We start from the raw sequence: 13327 nt of genomic DNA on the forward strand, positions 1-13327 counted from the left end.
CGGAACAGTATTCGCTTCTGTTTCAGCTTCAACTTTGTTTGTTGGTTTCGCATAGACTCTTCCAGCCTGGTGTGCCGATATTCTTAAAATATCTTCATTTCTGCTATTTCATGTGCATTGCTGTGGACAGAGTGTCAGGAGTAGCCTAGACTTACGGAGTCAGTACAGTTTAACGTCTTGTTTTGGTATCCTAGCATTAAAGACACTAAGAATTTGGATTTCCTTCTCTGATTATTAGTACTACCGCATGTAGAAAACAGTCTTTCCAAAGTGCTCCTCAAATCTGGTAGCCTTTGAACAAAACCTGCTGTTGCCCGATGCTATGAGGACTGGGGCCAGCAGCTTGTTAGCCTCTCCAGCCTTTGAGTGCCTTGCCGCCTTCTCTGGCAGCTCTGCTCTGGAACCTTTAAGTAGCTGTAACCTAGCAATAGAGGTTTGTATTCCATCAGAAATGACACGACTGTCCCTCGGAAAGACACAGACAGCTGAATAGCTGCTCCTTGACAAAGACGGTCTCCTGGCGCACTATCTGAAAGTATGGGTCTTATCTGGTTTCATTAAGTATTTGTTTAGTATTTCTTAATCAGCTCACTTAAAACAGTAAGGTTTTCTCTTTTGAAATGTGATGATGCTTATATTATTTTAATAACATTGATTCTCATGAAATAGTATTATCAATTATCATTTTGTTGTTTGTTTTTCAAGACGGTTTCTCTGTAGGTTTGGAGCCTGTCATGGAACTTGTTCTTATAGACCAGGCTGGGTTCGAACTCACAGAGATCCACCTGCCTCTGTCTCCCAAGATTAAAGGCATGAGCCACCACCATCTAGCTAATTATCATTATTTTTTAAAGTAAACAAATAATGTGTTTTTGATATTTTTTTTTTGATTTTCCATTTTGTTTGTGTCTGTCTGTATCTGTGTGGGATATCTGTGTCCGAGTGGAGGCACTGAGAACAACAGAAGACACTGGGCCCTGAGCTGGAATTACAGGCAGCTTGTGAGCTGCCGAACCTGCCTAAGAGCTGGTAGCTGAATTCAAATCCTCTGCAAGACAGTACACACTCTTAGCAACTTAGCCATCTCTATAGCCCCAGAAATACTACTTCTAAAAGTAGTTAGGCCAGTCGGTGCATGCCTTTAATCCCCACACTGGGAGGCATAAACAGGCAGATCTCTGTGAGTTCCAGAATAGCAGGGACTACATAGAGAGATCCTATCTCCAAAACAAGCAAACAAATCGTAGTTGGTATTGGCATAATGGCTAGATTGTTTGACCCTGATCTTTGATTTTTCTGCAGCTTTGAAAGACATATACTTGTCTGAGAGTAAACTAAGTTTAAAAGCATTTTTATTAAAGATATTGCCTTTCTGTTTTTATTTTTCAGAAAATTGTGGATTCTTCTTTCCAGAAATAAAAAGAAATCTAGGCAAGTATGTGTACCGCTGTCCTGAGTCTGTAAGAAGGTGGCTTCGACAGCTGAAAGATGCTGGGAAAGTTACTATGTTGATCACCAGTTCTCACAGTGATTACTGTAAACTTCTTGGCACTTATATCCTTGGGTAAGCGACCAGCCGTTCTTCATGGATTTCCGTGCTCTGCCTTATGCAATTGCTGAGGACTGACTTTAGAATCTTTCCTGGAATTCTCAGGCTGCTCATGCAAGATCGCAAGCCACGTGTTTTCACTTCTGTAAACAAGGTTGGCTGCCTGAGCTGCACAGGATGTGTTTGATCACACATGGACAGGGGGTATGTAGACAGGAAGTATGTCAGGATGTATGCTCTTCCCCGGGAGACAGAGGCAGAAGTAGGTAGCCTTGTGGGGTTTGCCTTTATGATAGGTAACTTAGTTCACAGCCAGTATCTGGGAATCCCAGCCAGTGTCCATCATCCTGACCAGTATTTAATAAATTTTGTTTCAAATTTGACTTTAAAAAAGAAAAGAATATACTTCCTGACAGATTGTAGGATGTAGCCCCTGTATCCATTTCAGTACAGATACATGTGCTGTGCCATTTGGCAAAGCCAGGGGTGGAATTAACATAAAATCAAGGTAATAGATTTTGAAAAGGGACCTATGTGGCCTGGGATACAGTTTATAACTTCTTTGAGCCTTAAATTCACTGTCTTAATCTAGGACAACACTTCTTTTTTTTTTTTTTTGTTCGATAATTTTTTATTTTTGGTTTTTTCAAGACAAGGTTTCTCTGTGCAGCCTTAGTTGTCCTAAAACTCCCTCTGCAAACCAGGTTGGCCTCAAACTCAAAGAGATCCACCTGCCTCTGCTCCTGAGTACTGAAATTAAAGTGTAAACAGAGACTGCTCTTTTGTTTCAGGCTGCCCAGACCCGAATAATCACATGGAAACTATATTAATTACAGCACTGTTTGGCCTATTAGCTCAGGCTTCTTTTTATTTATTTATTTATTTATTTATTTATTAAAGATTCTGTCTCTTACCCGCCACCGCCTCCCATTTCCCTTCCCCTCCCCCAATTAAGTCCCCCCCCCCAGCCCGAAAAGCAATCAGGGTTCCCTGTCCTGTGGGAAGTCCAAGGAACCCCCACCTCCATCCAGGTCTAGTAAGTTGAGCATCCAAACTGCCTAGGCTCCCACAAAGCCAGTGCGTGCAGTAGGATCAGAAACCCATTGCCATTGTTCTTGAGTTGTCAGTAGTCCTCATTGTCCGCTATGTTCAGAGAGTCCGGTTTTATCCCAGGCTTTTCCAGACCCAGGCCAGCTGGTCTTGGTGAGTTCCCAGTAGAACATCCCCATTGTCTCAGTGTGTGGGTGTCCTCGCTGTCCTGAGTTCCTTGCTTGTGCTCTCTCTCCTTCTGCTCCTGATTTGGACCTTGAGATTTCAGTCCTGTGCTCCAATGTGGGTCTCTGTCTCTGTAGGACAACACTTCTTTATGAATATAAGGGCATATTTAAATAGTGCAATACATGCTACCCATACATAATGTACAGAACAGCTGATAACTAATATATGTCGTTCTTGGCAATACGAGGGAAGACCCATAGTCAAAGCAGGATTCCACAGAGGGTTGTTAGATTTCTTCTAAGATTTCAAGTCTCAACGAACACAATTGCCCTAAATGTGAACCAAGCCATAGCCCTCTGCTTACCTCCATTAATTATCTTTAGTTCCAGGAGTTCTGTGTTCTATAACATGTGAATTTAGTCTATTCTGTGGCGTACTTACCTGGCAATGGGTTGGTTTTCTGCTTCCTGAGAATATGTAGGCAGCTATCCTTGCAGTGAATTAAGGCTCGTGTCCAGGGTACCTGGTGAGGTCACCTCTTCAGGAGAACTTTGCAGCGTCCCATAGGACCATGCATCGGAATACCTGGGGCTTTCAGTTCCCTTTTCCACCGTGATAACCAAAATCCTACTTCTCATCTCAATTTCAACTCTCAACACATTTCATTTGTTAACACAGCCTGAAGCACTGTTTCTCCAGGATAACGGTGAGCCCTAGAGAGAACCACTATTTATCAGATAGACCTTAGCCGGCATAGCACTCCACATACACTGATGCTGTCATCCACAAACTGTTACAGGACTTCACTGGTTTTCAAAATAAAATAACCTCCTTGTGTATGGAACACTCTAAGAAGTGTCACTGGGCTTGTTGCAGTGCTGCGTTCTGTGGGCCCTGTATAGACCCAAGCCTGTTGTCTCTTCAGCTGATAAGTGCAGATGAATTCCAGTCCTCGTGTTTGAACGATGGACTACTTCTGGCTACTAGAGCTTCTCTTGCTTGCCAAGCTGTTTTTACGAGAGTGGGTCCCACGTCTGCGTCAGCACGGCTTCTGTGCTCTTGCTTGCTTTCCCCTCTCTCCTTTCATTCCTTCTTTACTTGCTTTGCTTTTCTGTTATGTTTGTGCTTTTAGTAATTGTGGTATTTTTAGAAGAATTGTCTAGTACCTAACTACCTTCTCTTTCCTGTGTAACTTCCAGCTTAAAGTGTATGAGATAAATGTTTGCATGTTACGTGCATGTGAGAATTGATAGGAAGGTGAACATTGATGCCATGATAAAATACATAGGTTTAGTTCTGTTTTCTGTGGAACTTTTATGATTCCTTAAGGGAAATTTACTTTGCTTTTTAGGAAAGATTTTACAGACCTTTTTGACATTGTGATTACAAATGCATTAAAGCCTGGATTCTTCTCACATTTCCCAAGCCAGAGGCCTTTCCACACACTCGGTAAGTTGTATTTTGCTGTTTGTCATGTGTATCTTTGACTAACACCAAGTGCAAGACACTGTGTTATGGGGAACATCATGTCTCCTCAAGAAGAGAAGGGAAATATAAACCTGTGTTTACATTAAACTTGACTCAGCTTTGCTTTGTAGCTCAGGTAATATGGAAATTATTTCTTTACATGTCAGCCTCTCCCTCTTTTCAGACAGAGGGTGTGGATCTCACCTGAAATTTTATGGTATAAGGAATGCACTGTAGGTGCTTGGGGAATACATTAATAAGTCAGAGTCAGCCATTTCGGGAGCAGAAGTCCCTACAGAATCACAAAGATGAAAACAACACAAGCGCATATGCGTGCATGTACACAGACATACAAACACATATCCACGTGCACACAGACGCAGGCTTTCTCTTCAACAGATTAGCCCTTAGAGAAGGCTACTGAGAATATGGACATGTGTGGAGAAAGAATGGTGGACGTGAGCTGCCCCTCATAGTGTGGAGAAAGAATGGTGGACGTGAGCTGCCCCTCAGAGTGTGGAGAAAGAATGGTGGGCGTGAGCTGCCCCTCAACGGTGCTCAGAGCTTCCTGTACAAGCATTTGAAAGAAGCAGAAGGTGGTCAGAATAGAGCAACTACAGGACTGGGCAAGATGAATGGCAGAAAGTTTCACTGTCATCTCTGTGTCTATTGTTTAGCTAAATCTCAAGAGAACAGTTGCCCCTCCCTCCACTTCTCCCAGTCTCCTCCCCCTTCTCTCCCCAGATCCACTCTTCCTAGGTTTCCCTTCAGGAAAGAGTAGGCCTCTCAGGTATATCAGCCAAACACTACATAACAAGGTACAGTAAGACTCAGCGGGGCAGTCACACAAACCCTCATATCGAGGCTGGGAGAGACAACCAACCAGGAAGAAAAGGGTCCCAAAAGCAGGGGAAAGAGTCAGTGACATCCCCACTCCCACTGTTAGGAGTCTCACAAAAGCACCAAAGAACCATAACACATAATGCAGATCCAAGCAGGCTCCATGATTGCTGCCTCAGTCTCTGTGAGCCCCTGTGGACCTTACTTATTTGATGTCCATGAGCCATGTTCTCCTGGTGTCCTTGACCCTCTGGCTCTTACAGTCCTTCCTCCCCCTCTTCTGAGGCTTACCCGAGCTCCAAGGGGAGGAGCCTGATGGAGATCTCCAACTTGGGCTCTCTCTCTGCCTAATGTTTGGCTGTGGGTCTCTGCACTCACTCCTGTTGTAATATGAGTGGCGGGCTGTGTTCCCACTGCCCAGCTCCCAGCTAGCTTTACCCGAAATAATTACATGGAAACTGTATTCATTTAAACACTGCCTGGACCATTATATCTAGCCTCTTCTTGGCTAACTCTCACATCTTAATTAACCCCTTTTCTAATAATCTGTATATCACCACATGACTGTGGCTTACTGGGATGAGTCTAACCTACATCCGTCTTGGAGAGGAGAGCCATGGCATCTGCCTGACTCTGCTTTCTTTCTCCCAGCATTCTGTTCAGTCTACTCCGCCTATCTAAGCTGCTGTCCTGTCAAAAGACCAAGGCAGTCTCTTTATTTAACCAATGAAATAAACACAAAACAGAAGATCCTCCTACATCACACTCCCGTAGGCTGCTGAAGGAAGCTTCTCTGACGACAGTTGGGCTAGGCACTGATCTATGAGTAGAGCAGAATATCATTAAGAATCATTTTAATAATTTTTTCTATTATAGGTCTCTGACAAAATCTTAAAAGGAGAAAATGTTTATTTTTGTTGATACTTTCAGCCCATGTGACTAAGCCTTGTTATTTTGGGCCTATGAGAAAGTAGACCATCATGGAAGGGGGTTTATGTGACAAAAACAAAACAAAACAGAAACAAAAGCAAAAAAACAAAAAAACCCCAAAAAACAAAAAAAACCAAACAACCCAGTCCATTGTGGAAGGACATGTGGGAGAATGGATCTACTCATCTTGTGGCTGCCAGAAAGGGGAGTTGGGGGGGGGGGGCTAAGCCCCACCTTCGAAAACCTCCTCACCTCCTAGAAGCATGACTAGCTTCAACACAAGCTCTTGGTAGCATTTAAGATCCAGACCATAATATTCAGTGGCATATTAACTTTTGAGAGGCTTTCAATGTTGTTCTGTTTAATTGATGAGTATCCAGAGAGAAAAGAGAGGCTAGTTAACAACTCCTGGTCGGACTTCTCTGGGTGTCTTCTCTAGTTGTACGATACCACAAAATGACGATGTGAACTGTGCTCTCAGGTATGTTTATCAGCCGACCTCAGAGTCTCTTTCATTGCACATATGGTACGAAAGTATTACAGATCTGAAAATACACGCATGCTGGGGCTGGAGAGGCGGCTCATTTGCTGCTCTTGCTGAGGACTGGGTTCAGTTCCCAGGCTCCCTACTGACAACTCTAGTTCCAGGGGATCTAACGCTGTTTTCTTTTCTAGCTCTATGGGCACTGTGTGCAGGTAGTGCATGCATCCACTTAAGCATACATATATCCATAAAGTCATAACAATGTGTGTGTATATATAAAATACTGAAAATAAATATAACCTATATTGTTTGCTTGTTTTTTTTTTAAATAGAGACTCAGTTTGTAGCCCTGATTGGTCTGGAACTCACACAGTAGATCGGGATAGTCTCTAACCTATGGCAATCTTCCTGCCTAAATATAACATTTTTCAAAATTATCGTATTTGTGGTTCTAGTAAAACTTTTTTAAAAATTATACTTCCTCTCTAGTTTTTATTTTATTTATTAACAACTGAAATTACATATTTATGATAGACACCATGGTACTTTAACATCTGTGTGCACTGTGTAGTGGACAACTCAAGCACTCATCCTTACAGTTCACCTTTCTCTTATATCTCCCCAACCTCCCTGTCTCTCATGACTTTCAGTCTGTTTCCAGGTCAGGTGTTGTGGGATCGTATAGCATTATTTTCTCTGTGCCTGGCTTATCTCACTTAACCTTGTATCCTCTAGATTAACTGACAATGTTACAAATAAGATTGCTTTCTTCCTAAGGCTAAGGAGTATTTCACTGTGTGTATGCCTGGCCGTCTACACCTGCAGATTCAACCAACCTCAGGTCTAAACTATTCAAAGAAAGTGCATAGGCACTGAACACAACAAGTGCAGATGTGTTTGTTGTCATTCTCTAGATAACACATGATGGCTGTTCATGTTGCCTTTACATCCCATTAGGTAATGTAAGTAACTAGAAAAGACAGTATGAAAGCAGGTAGGTAAGGACAATTTGCAAGTACAATGGTTTTCTATGCTGGAGACTCTGGGGGGTGGAGTTTGCAGGAGTGTAAGTTTATTACTGGGGAAAATACAGTGTAAGCAGAATCAGAAGCAATGCTTAAGGGTTTATGAATTAACCATAATAAGTGAATCAAAACAACCAGGTCCACCTGTTGGGTTGAGGAAAAAGAAGTATTAATAGATTGATAACATCTGGACCATAAATTCTTCCTGTATCATTAGATGAACCGTCAGTACACTAAGCATTTGCCTGTGGAATGGGAGAAGGCTGGTGTAAAGTAAGCAGTTGTATTTTCCAGGCCTTGTGGTGTGACAAACCATTCCAAGGGTTTGTCCTCTTGTGCTGTAATACCTGTAGGAAACAATTTAGTGGGGAAAATAAGTAAGTTTAAGTAAAGGAGCCACACAATATACAAAGGCCTCTTTTAGACTGGATTCAAATAGCTGTAGTTCTTTTCTTGCTTCTAGAGATAATATACAGTCTATCCAATGCCACCACTCCTTCTAACACTTTAAATTGATTGGTTAGTGCACGAGAAACACCAAGCACAATTCTTGAGGAATTGGGAGAAAAAAAAAATCCATTTCCCTTCCATACCCTAGCTTGTCTAGGCTATAAAATTAGCTTTTTCATATTCTCTCCTAAGTCCTCATCAAAAACTTGTTTATCGCCGAGCGGTTGTATCACCGTGCGGTTGTGGCTCATGCCTTTAATCCCAGCACTCAGAAGGCAGAGGCAGGTGGATCTCTGTGAGTTCGAGGCCATCCTGATCTACAAGAGCTAGTTCTAGGACAGCCAGGGCTACACAGAGAAACCATTTGGGGGAGGGGGCGGTGATTATCAAATTTCTCACCCAGTGCTTCAGGGTCATTTTCAGCGATGGAGGCTGTCTGTTTAAAAGGGGCTCCAGGAAAGGAACGGAGGGAATTGTCACCAGCACAGTTACCGGTAGTGCTGTTTGTACTTTGGATTTTGCTTTTTTTTTTAAACCAGTTTTAAAGTTTGGTCATCTAGTATCCATTCATTCAAGGAATTAGCCATCTCTTCCTCATGATTAATGTCTTCCTTATCACCCTTAAATATTTTAATAATAGTCCAAATTAATCCCCAAGTGACCCAAAATTGAACAGGGATCTTTTCCCCTAGGACATATGCCTTTTCAATGTAATTTTGGATTCTGTCCCATGCTCTTTCATCTAAAATTTGTATTCCGGAAACTAGGGATTGTAATCATGAACAATTTGCAAGCAATCTAATCTTTGTGACTCCTTGTGCTCTCCTTTCTTTAAATACAAGCTGAACACATGGCAAGGCCTTCCCTGGTTTCTGCCCCTTCATGCTCACTCCCCTAGTCTTCTCAGGAGATGGCTCCTGAGAGTGAGAGTCCCCACTCTCAGCTCTTGGCTGACTGCAGGGCCCTGATTCGCACACCCCCTCCTTGTTTACTACTCCAAAGACAGTGGGACATGGGGAAAGGAGCCTAAAAATGCAGTGGACTGCATAAATAATAAATGCAATAGCCAACCGTGTTTAAAGCCTCAGACAATTTATATTCTGGGAGTTCGAAAGAATCAGATGAGTAAAGTTCTTGTGAGTTCAAGCTCTATACAATCACAAGGACAAGCCACACATGGCAAAAACACGTTTTTCCATAGAAGTATATAAAGGATAGCTACACAATTAATTGAATAACAGCAGCAATAGTGAGTAATCTAATGTAAACCCTGTCCACTACACCTGGGAGGAGCACGTAAACACATTCCCAAAACAATTCCCTGTTTCGAAGACATGGAAGTCGGAAGACTCCTGTCTTGTTTTCTTGGCGTGTTCTCACAAGCATTCAGAATTCTCCTCACACAGCTCCATTCCTGGAGTGTGTTTGAATGCTTATGCATTTTGGAGAGTAACCCCCTATTTGGGGCATGCAGATATAGTCGCCCTCCTACACGTTGTCTTTTTACTCTGACTGTCTCATTTGCTGTGCAGAAGGCAGCTTTTCAGTGTGCCATAACCCATTTGACCATTTTTACTATATTACCCCTGGCGTGGAATCCAGAAAGTCTTAGGAACCTAACTTTGTAATTCTACTCTGCTGTTTACAAGCCTACATCGTCGTAGAGCTATGCCCTGTTGTGACTTCTGTACGATGCCTAAAAAAACCCATAGGAATGTGTCTTCATGCTCGCAGTAGAGAGGGTTAGAAATGTCTCAGTGTCCGAGTGTGTCTAAGGTTCTTTTCTTTGCTGGACTAATGATATAAAACGTTTAAATAGAAGATATAAAGAATCCTGAAATTGGGGGATTTAGCTCGAATAGATGACTTTGGGAGTGCAAGAGGAGGTGTGGAGGTCTGTGTTCATCAGAGCACAGCGTGGCTCTTCGCAGACAGTTGTGCGGTGGCTCTTGCCCTATGGCTGTATTTAATTCCTGTAATCTCCCTCTCCAGCCCACCAGCTGTGTCAGTGCCCCACCCCCTCTCCAGTTCCATTGTCTTGCTAATGATCCCAGCCTTCTGTGTGTGCACCTCCACCCCTCCGTTGGCTTTCTGATTCTGTGGGTGCTTTTGTTCTCACTTGTGCATTGAGGGGGTTCCAATTTTTTGTTCTCTGACCTACAGAGATATAGTTCGTCTTTTACACTTTCCACACCCCGGAATAGGTCTGGAAACTGGGATTGCTCATTGGAGCTCATCAGCACCCCTGCCAGATAGCACACTGTCATTTCCACAATCCAGAAATCCACAGTCTCTTAGGAATTTTGCCAGCCACGGATCTTATGAAAATGATGATAACTCAGCACTTTTCTGGGTCACCCTGCTCTACATCTGTCCTTCGTCTGGCCTCTACCTTCCTGCCTTTGCCATCATCTTCTCTCTGGTGACTTGATGCATGCAGCACTGCCGTAAGCTTGGGTCACTATAATCAGTCACCACCAAGCCCCAGCCCACATCAGCCTTGTAACCCTCAAGCCATAGTCCCTGTTAACAATGCCCATCAGATCAGGCTTCTGCTCTGACTGCCAGAGGTAAATTAAATCTTTGTTCCAAACAGTTAAAAGCAGAAATAAAATGAAGACAGCGACCTTGATGAAATAGAAAATTCCAGGAGCCAATCTCTGTGTTCAGTGTGTCCTTGATCAGTGGCATGTGCCTGACATCAGTAGTTGTCATGGTAACTAGAAAAGAGCTGATGTGCTGTAGCCAATGGGGGCCCAGCAACTCTTTCAGCCTGATCCCTGCTGACCTAAAGAAAAGTGTGGGGGTGAGAGAATCATTATGTAGGCAGAATCTGCCTCTTTCCAGCGTCCTTTCCTGCACTACGCAAAGGGAGACCCCAGCCCTAACCAGTGCTAGGGTTTTCAGGAGAGAAGGAGAGTCTCTGCCTTACGAGATTAGAAATGTCGCATGAACCCAGCTCCTATCTGGCCACTACACTGCCAACTCACTCCTCTCCACATTCTGGAAATTCAACATACATCTCTGGTCCCTTGGCCTCAGCTGTTGTCAACATGTGGACGCCCCCATCATTCCCTAGCTGAGTCTCCTTTCCTGACTCTCACGGGTATTTTTCCCTGCGCAACACTTGCTGTTTTCAACATTTATTTTCCCTTCCAGCTAGAAAACAAAGACAACCAAGCATGCTGATGAATCACCTTGTGTGATTGCCATGCTGACTTAACCGTGAAACTGCCAGAGAGCCAGAGCCCCCTATCTTCTCCCTTTCCCATCACCATGCAATCCTTATGTAATCTCTCACCCCAGGGCTCTCCTCCTACCTCTTCTAGGGCTTGTCAATCACACTGGCGTCAGTTTGTCGTTTGCTGTTAAGCTGGTCAGTAGCTTTCCAGTTCCTCACTTATTGGCAGGCACAGTATTTAACTCATTCATACAGTCACGTAGATCCCCACTTCATATAAGCATCCTTTGGCTAGTAAGTTCTCCTTCTCTTCCCTAATATGTACTGGTTATAGTATCTCTGCAAGAACATGGCCTTTTACTTGTCATCCAGGTCGTTGTCCTGACTGTTCTCTCTGTCCCTGATTCTGAGACTAGTGTATACACAGAACCACCTATGGCTCTTGTTGAAATGGAGACTGGTTCGGTAGGCCCAGTGAAGCCTTGGTTTCTGCATTTCTAAGCTCAGAAGATGACACTTTCAGGGACAAGGAAATACTCGGGATGTGTCCCCCATCCTCTGGTGACCCCCTGACCTTGCCTTGTGGCACTCACAGGTAGTAGCACCCTTCTGGTCATTCCCTCCTCGGCATCATAGGGAAGTTGCCTGCTGCGATGTCTTGCTCACTGAGATGCGCCTCCTATGGGTAGCAGCCTTGTTTAGGAAGCAGTCCTTAGCACTGTGCCCATAAAACTGAAACATTACTGAATGAAAGTGGCTGAATCTGGAATCTCTCACTGTGGCAGTTACAGTTCCTTAGGCACACTGGGATTACAGATGTGTGCTAACCACACTGGGCCTTATGTGGGCTCACAGATCCTCAGGAAGCACTTTTTCCAGTAAGGCATCTCTCCACAGGTCCTCTTCTGTTTCTGTTCTATTGAATTTGCTCTAACTTACTAGCAAACTGTTTGTTTCCTTTACTAGTATAATTTTACTAGTATAGCCCATTTTTTAAACTTTTCCTGAGGACACACAATTAAAAATCAGCTCACCCTAGTCAGGATGCCAACAGAAACAAAGAAATAATTTCACCAATGATTTAGTGAGATGATTAGGTTAGTAATGGGAACATGGGCTTCTATCAGTAAACCACTAAAAGAAAAAGGGTTTTCTATCAGTTAAGTGGCTAACTATGAATCCTCAGGAAGGGGTGGCACGTCATGAGCCTCTCCCACAGAGAAAGGGACAGTCAATGGAACAAATCTTGTGCAGGACCCAATCCTGTCTCTCACTTACACCCACAGTTACTAAGGATTCAAAAGACAATAGCCATGTCACCCTAGAAAAGGAGCCATTAGTAGAATAATTGCTATGTCATAACCCCCAACACAAATTAGCATTTTAATAAATATTTTTGTTTGAACTTTTTCTGTCTATTCATGGCAAGAAATATGCATAGACTGTATGAAAATGTACAATTGGGGGATTCTGGCTCACATTGTGGGAAAGTTATATGACCCTAAGTAGGAACCATTCATCAAGGTTCACATATAGGAAGGAATCCTAAAGGCAGTAAGGCTTCCAATCCATCACTTAGTAATATTAGAAACAGAGGAAGGATAATCTCAGTGTTACACAAAGGAACACAACGAGCAAGGTAAAACATCTATATAAAAAGGGGACATTAAGGCTCAAAGCAGGCTAGCAAGCACATGGGTGACCCTTGGGATGGCTCTGATCCTTTATCCTTGCCCGATGGTGATCTCATCCTGTTGGCTGGTGGTTGAGAGGATGATTTCATACTCTGCCACAATTGGCTAATTAGAAAGGGAGGCTCAGGAAATAAGAGTCCTTGCCAGGCTAACTACACATCCACCATGGCCCCTACCTTTCACATGTAATGAGAACACCCTTCATGGTGTTCTTCAGACTTCTTTATTAGAAACATTTCATTTATACTAGCTATGATTTTGTCCTGCTACATTTTTTAGTTTCACTATTTTTTTACTGATTTTATTGAGCTATACATTTTTCTCTGCTCCACTCTCTGCCTTTCCCCTACCATTTAACCCTCTCCCATGGTCTTCATGCTCCCATTTTACTCAGGAGATCTTGTCTTTTTCTACTTCCCATGTAGATTAGATCTATGTATTTCTCTCTTAGGGTCCTCATTGTTGTCTAAGTTCTCTGCGATTGTTATT

At 43.1% G+C, this 13327-nt stretch overlaps 1 protein-coding gene across 3 annotated transcripts in view; it reads left to right on the forward strand.

Moving 5' to 3' along the window:
* Positions 1-13327, forward strand: part of Nt5dc1 (5'-nucleotidase domain containing 1) — a 107890-nt gene that overhangs the window by 75312 nt on the left and 19251 nt on the right. For all 3 annotated transcript variants that reach the window (XM_075945552.1, XM_075945541.1, XM_075945563.1), the window contains exons 7-8: positions 1390-1564; positions 4119-4216. In XM_075945552.1, coding sequence (XP_075801667.1) covers positions 1390-1564; positions 4119-4216 — 273 coding nt within the window. The remainder of the gene's footprint in view (positions 1-1389; positions 1565-4118; positions 4217-13327) is intronic.

The sequence above is a fragment of the Microtus pennsylvanicus genome, chromosome 1 (genome assembly GCF_037038515.1).
Source record: "Microtus pennsylvanicus isolate mMicPen1 chromosome 1, mMicPen1.hap1, whole genome shotgun sequence".
Lineage (NCBI taxonomy): Eukaryota > Metazoa > Chordata > Mammalia > Rodentia > Cricetidae > Microtus > Microtus pennsylvanicus.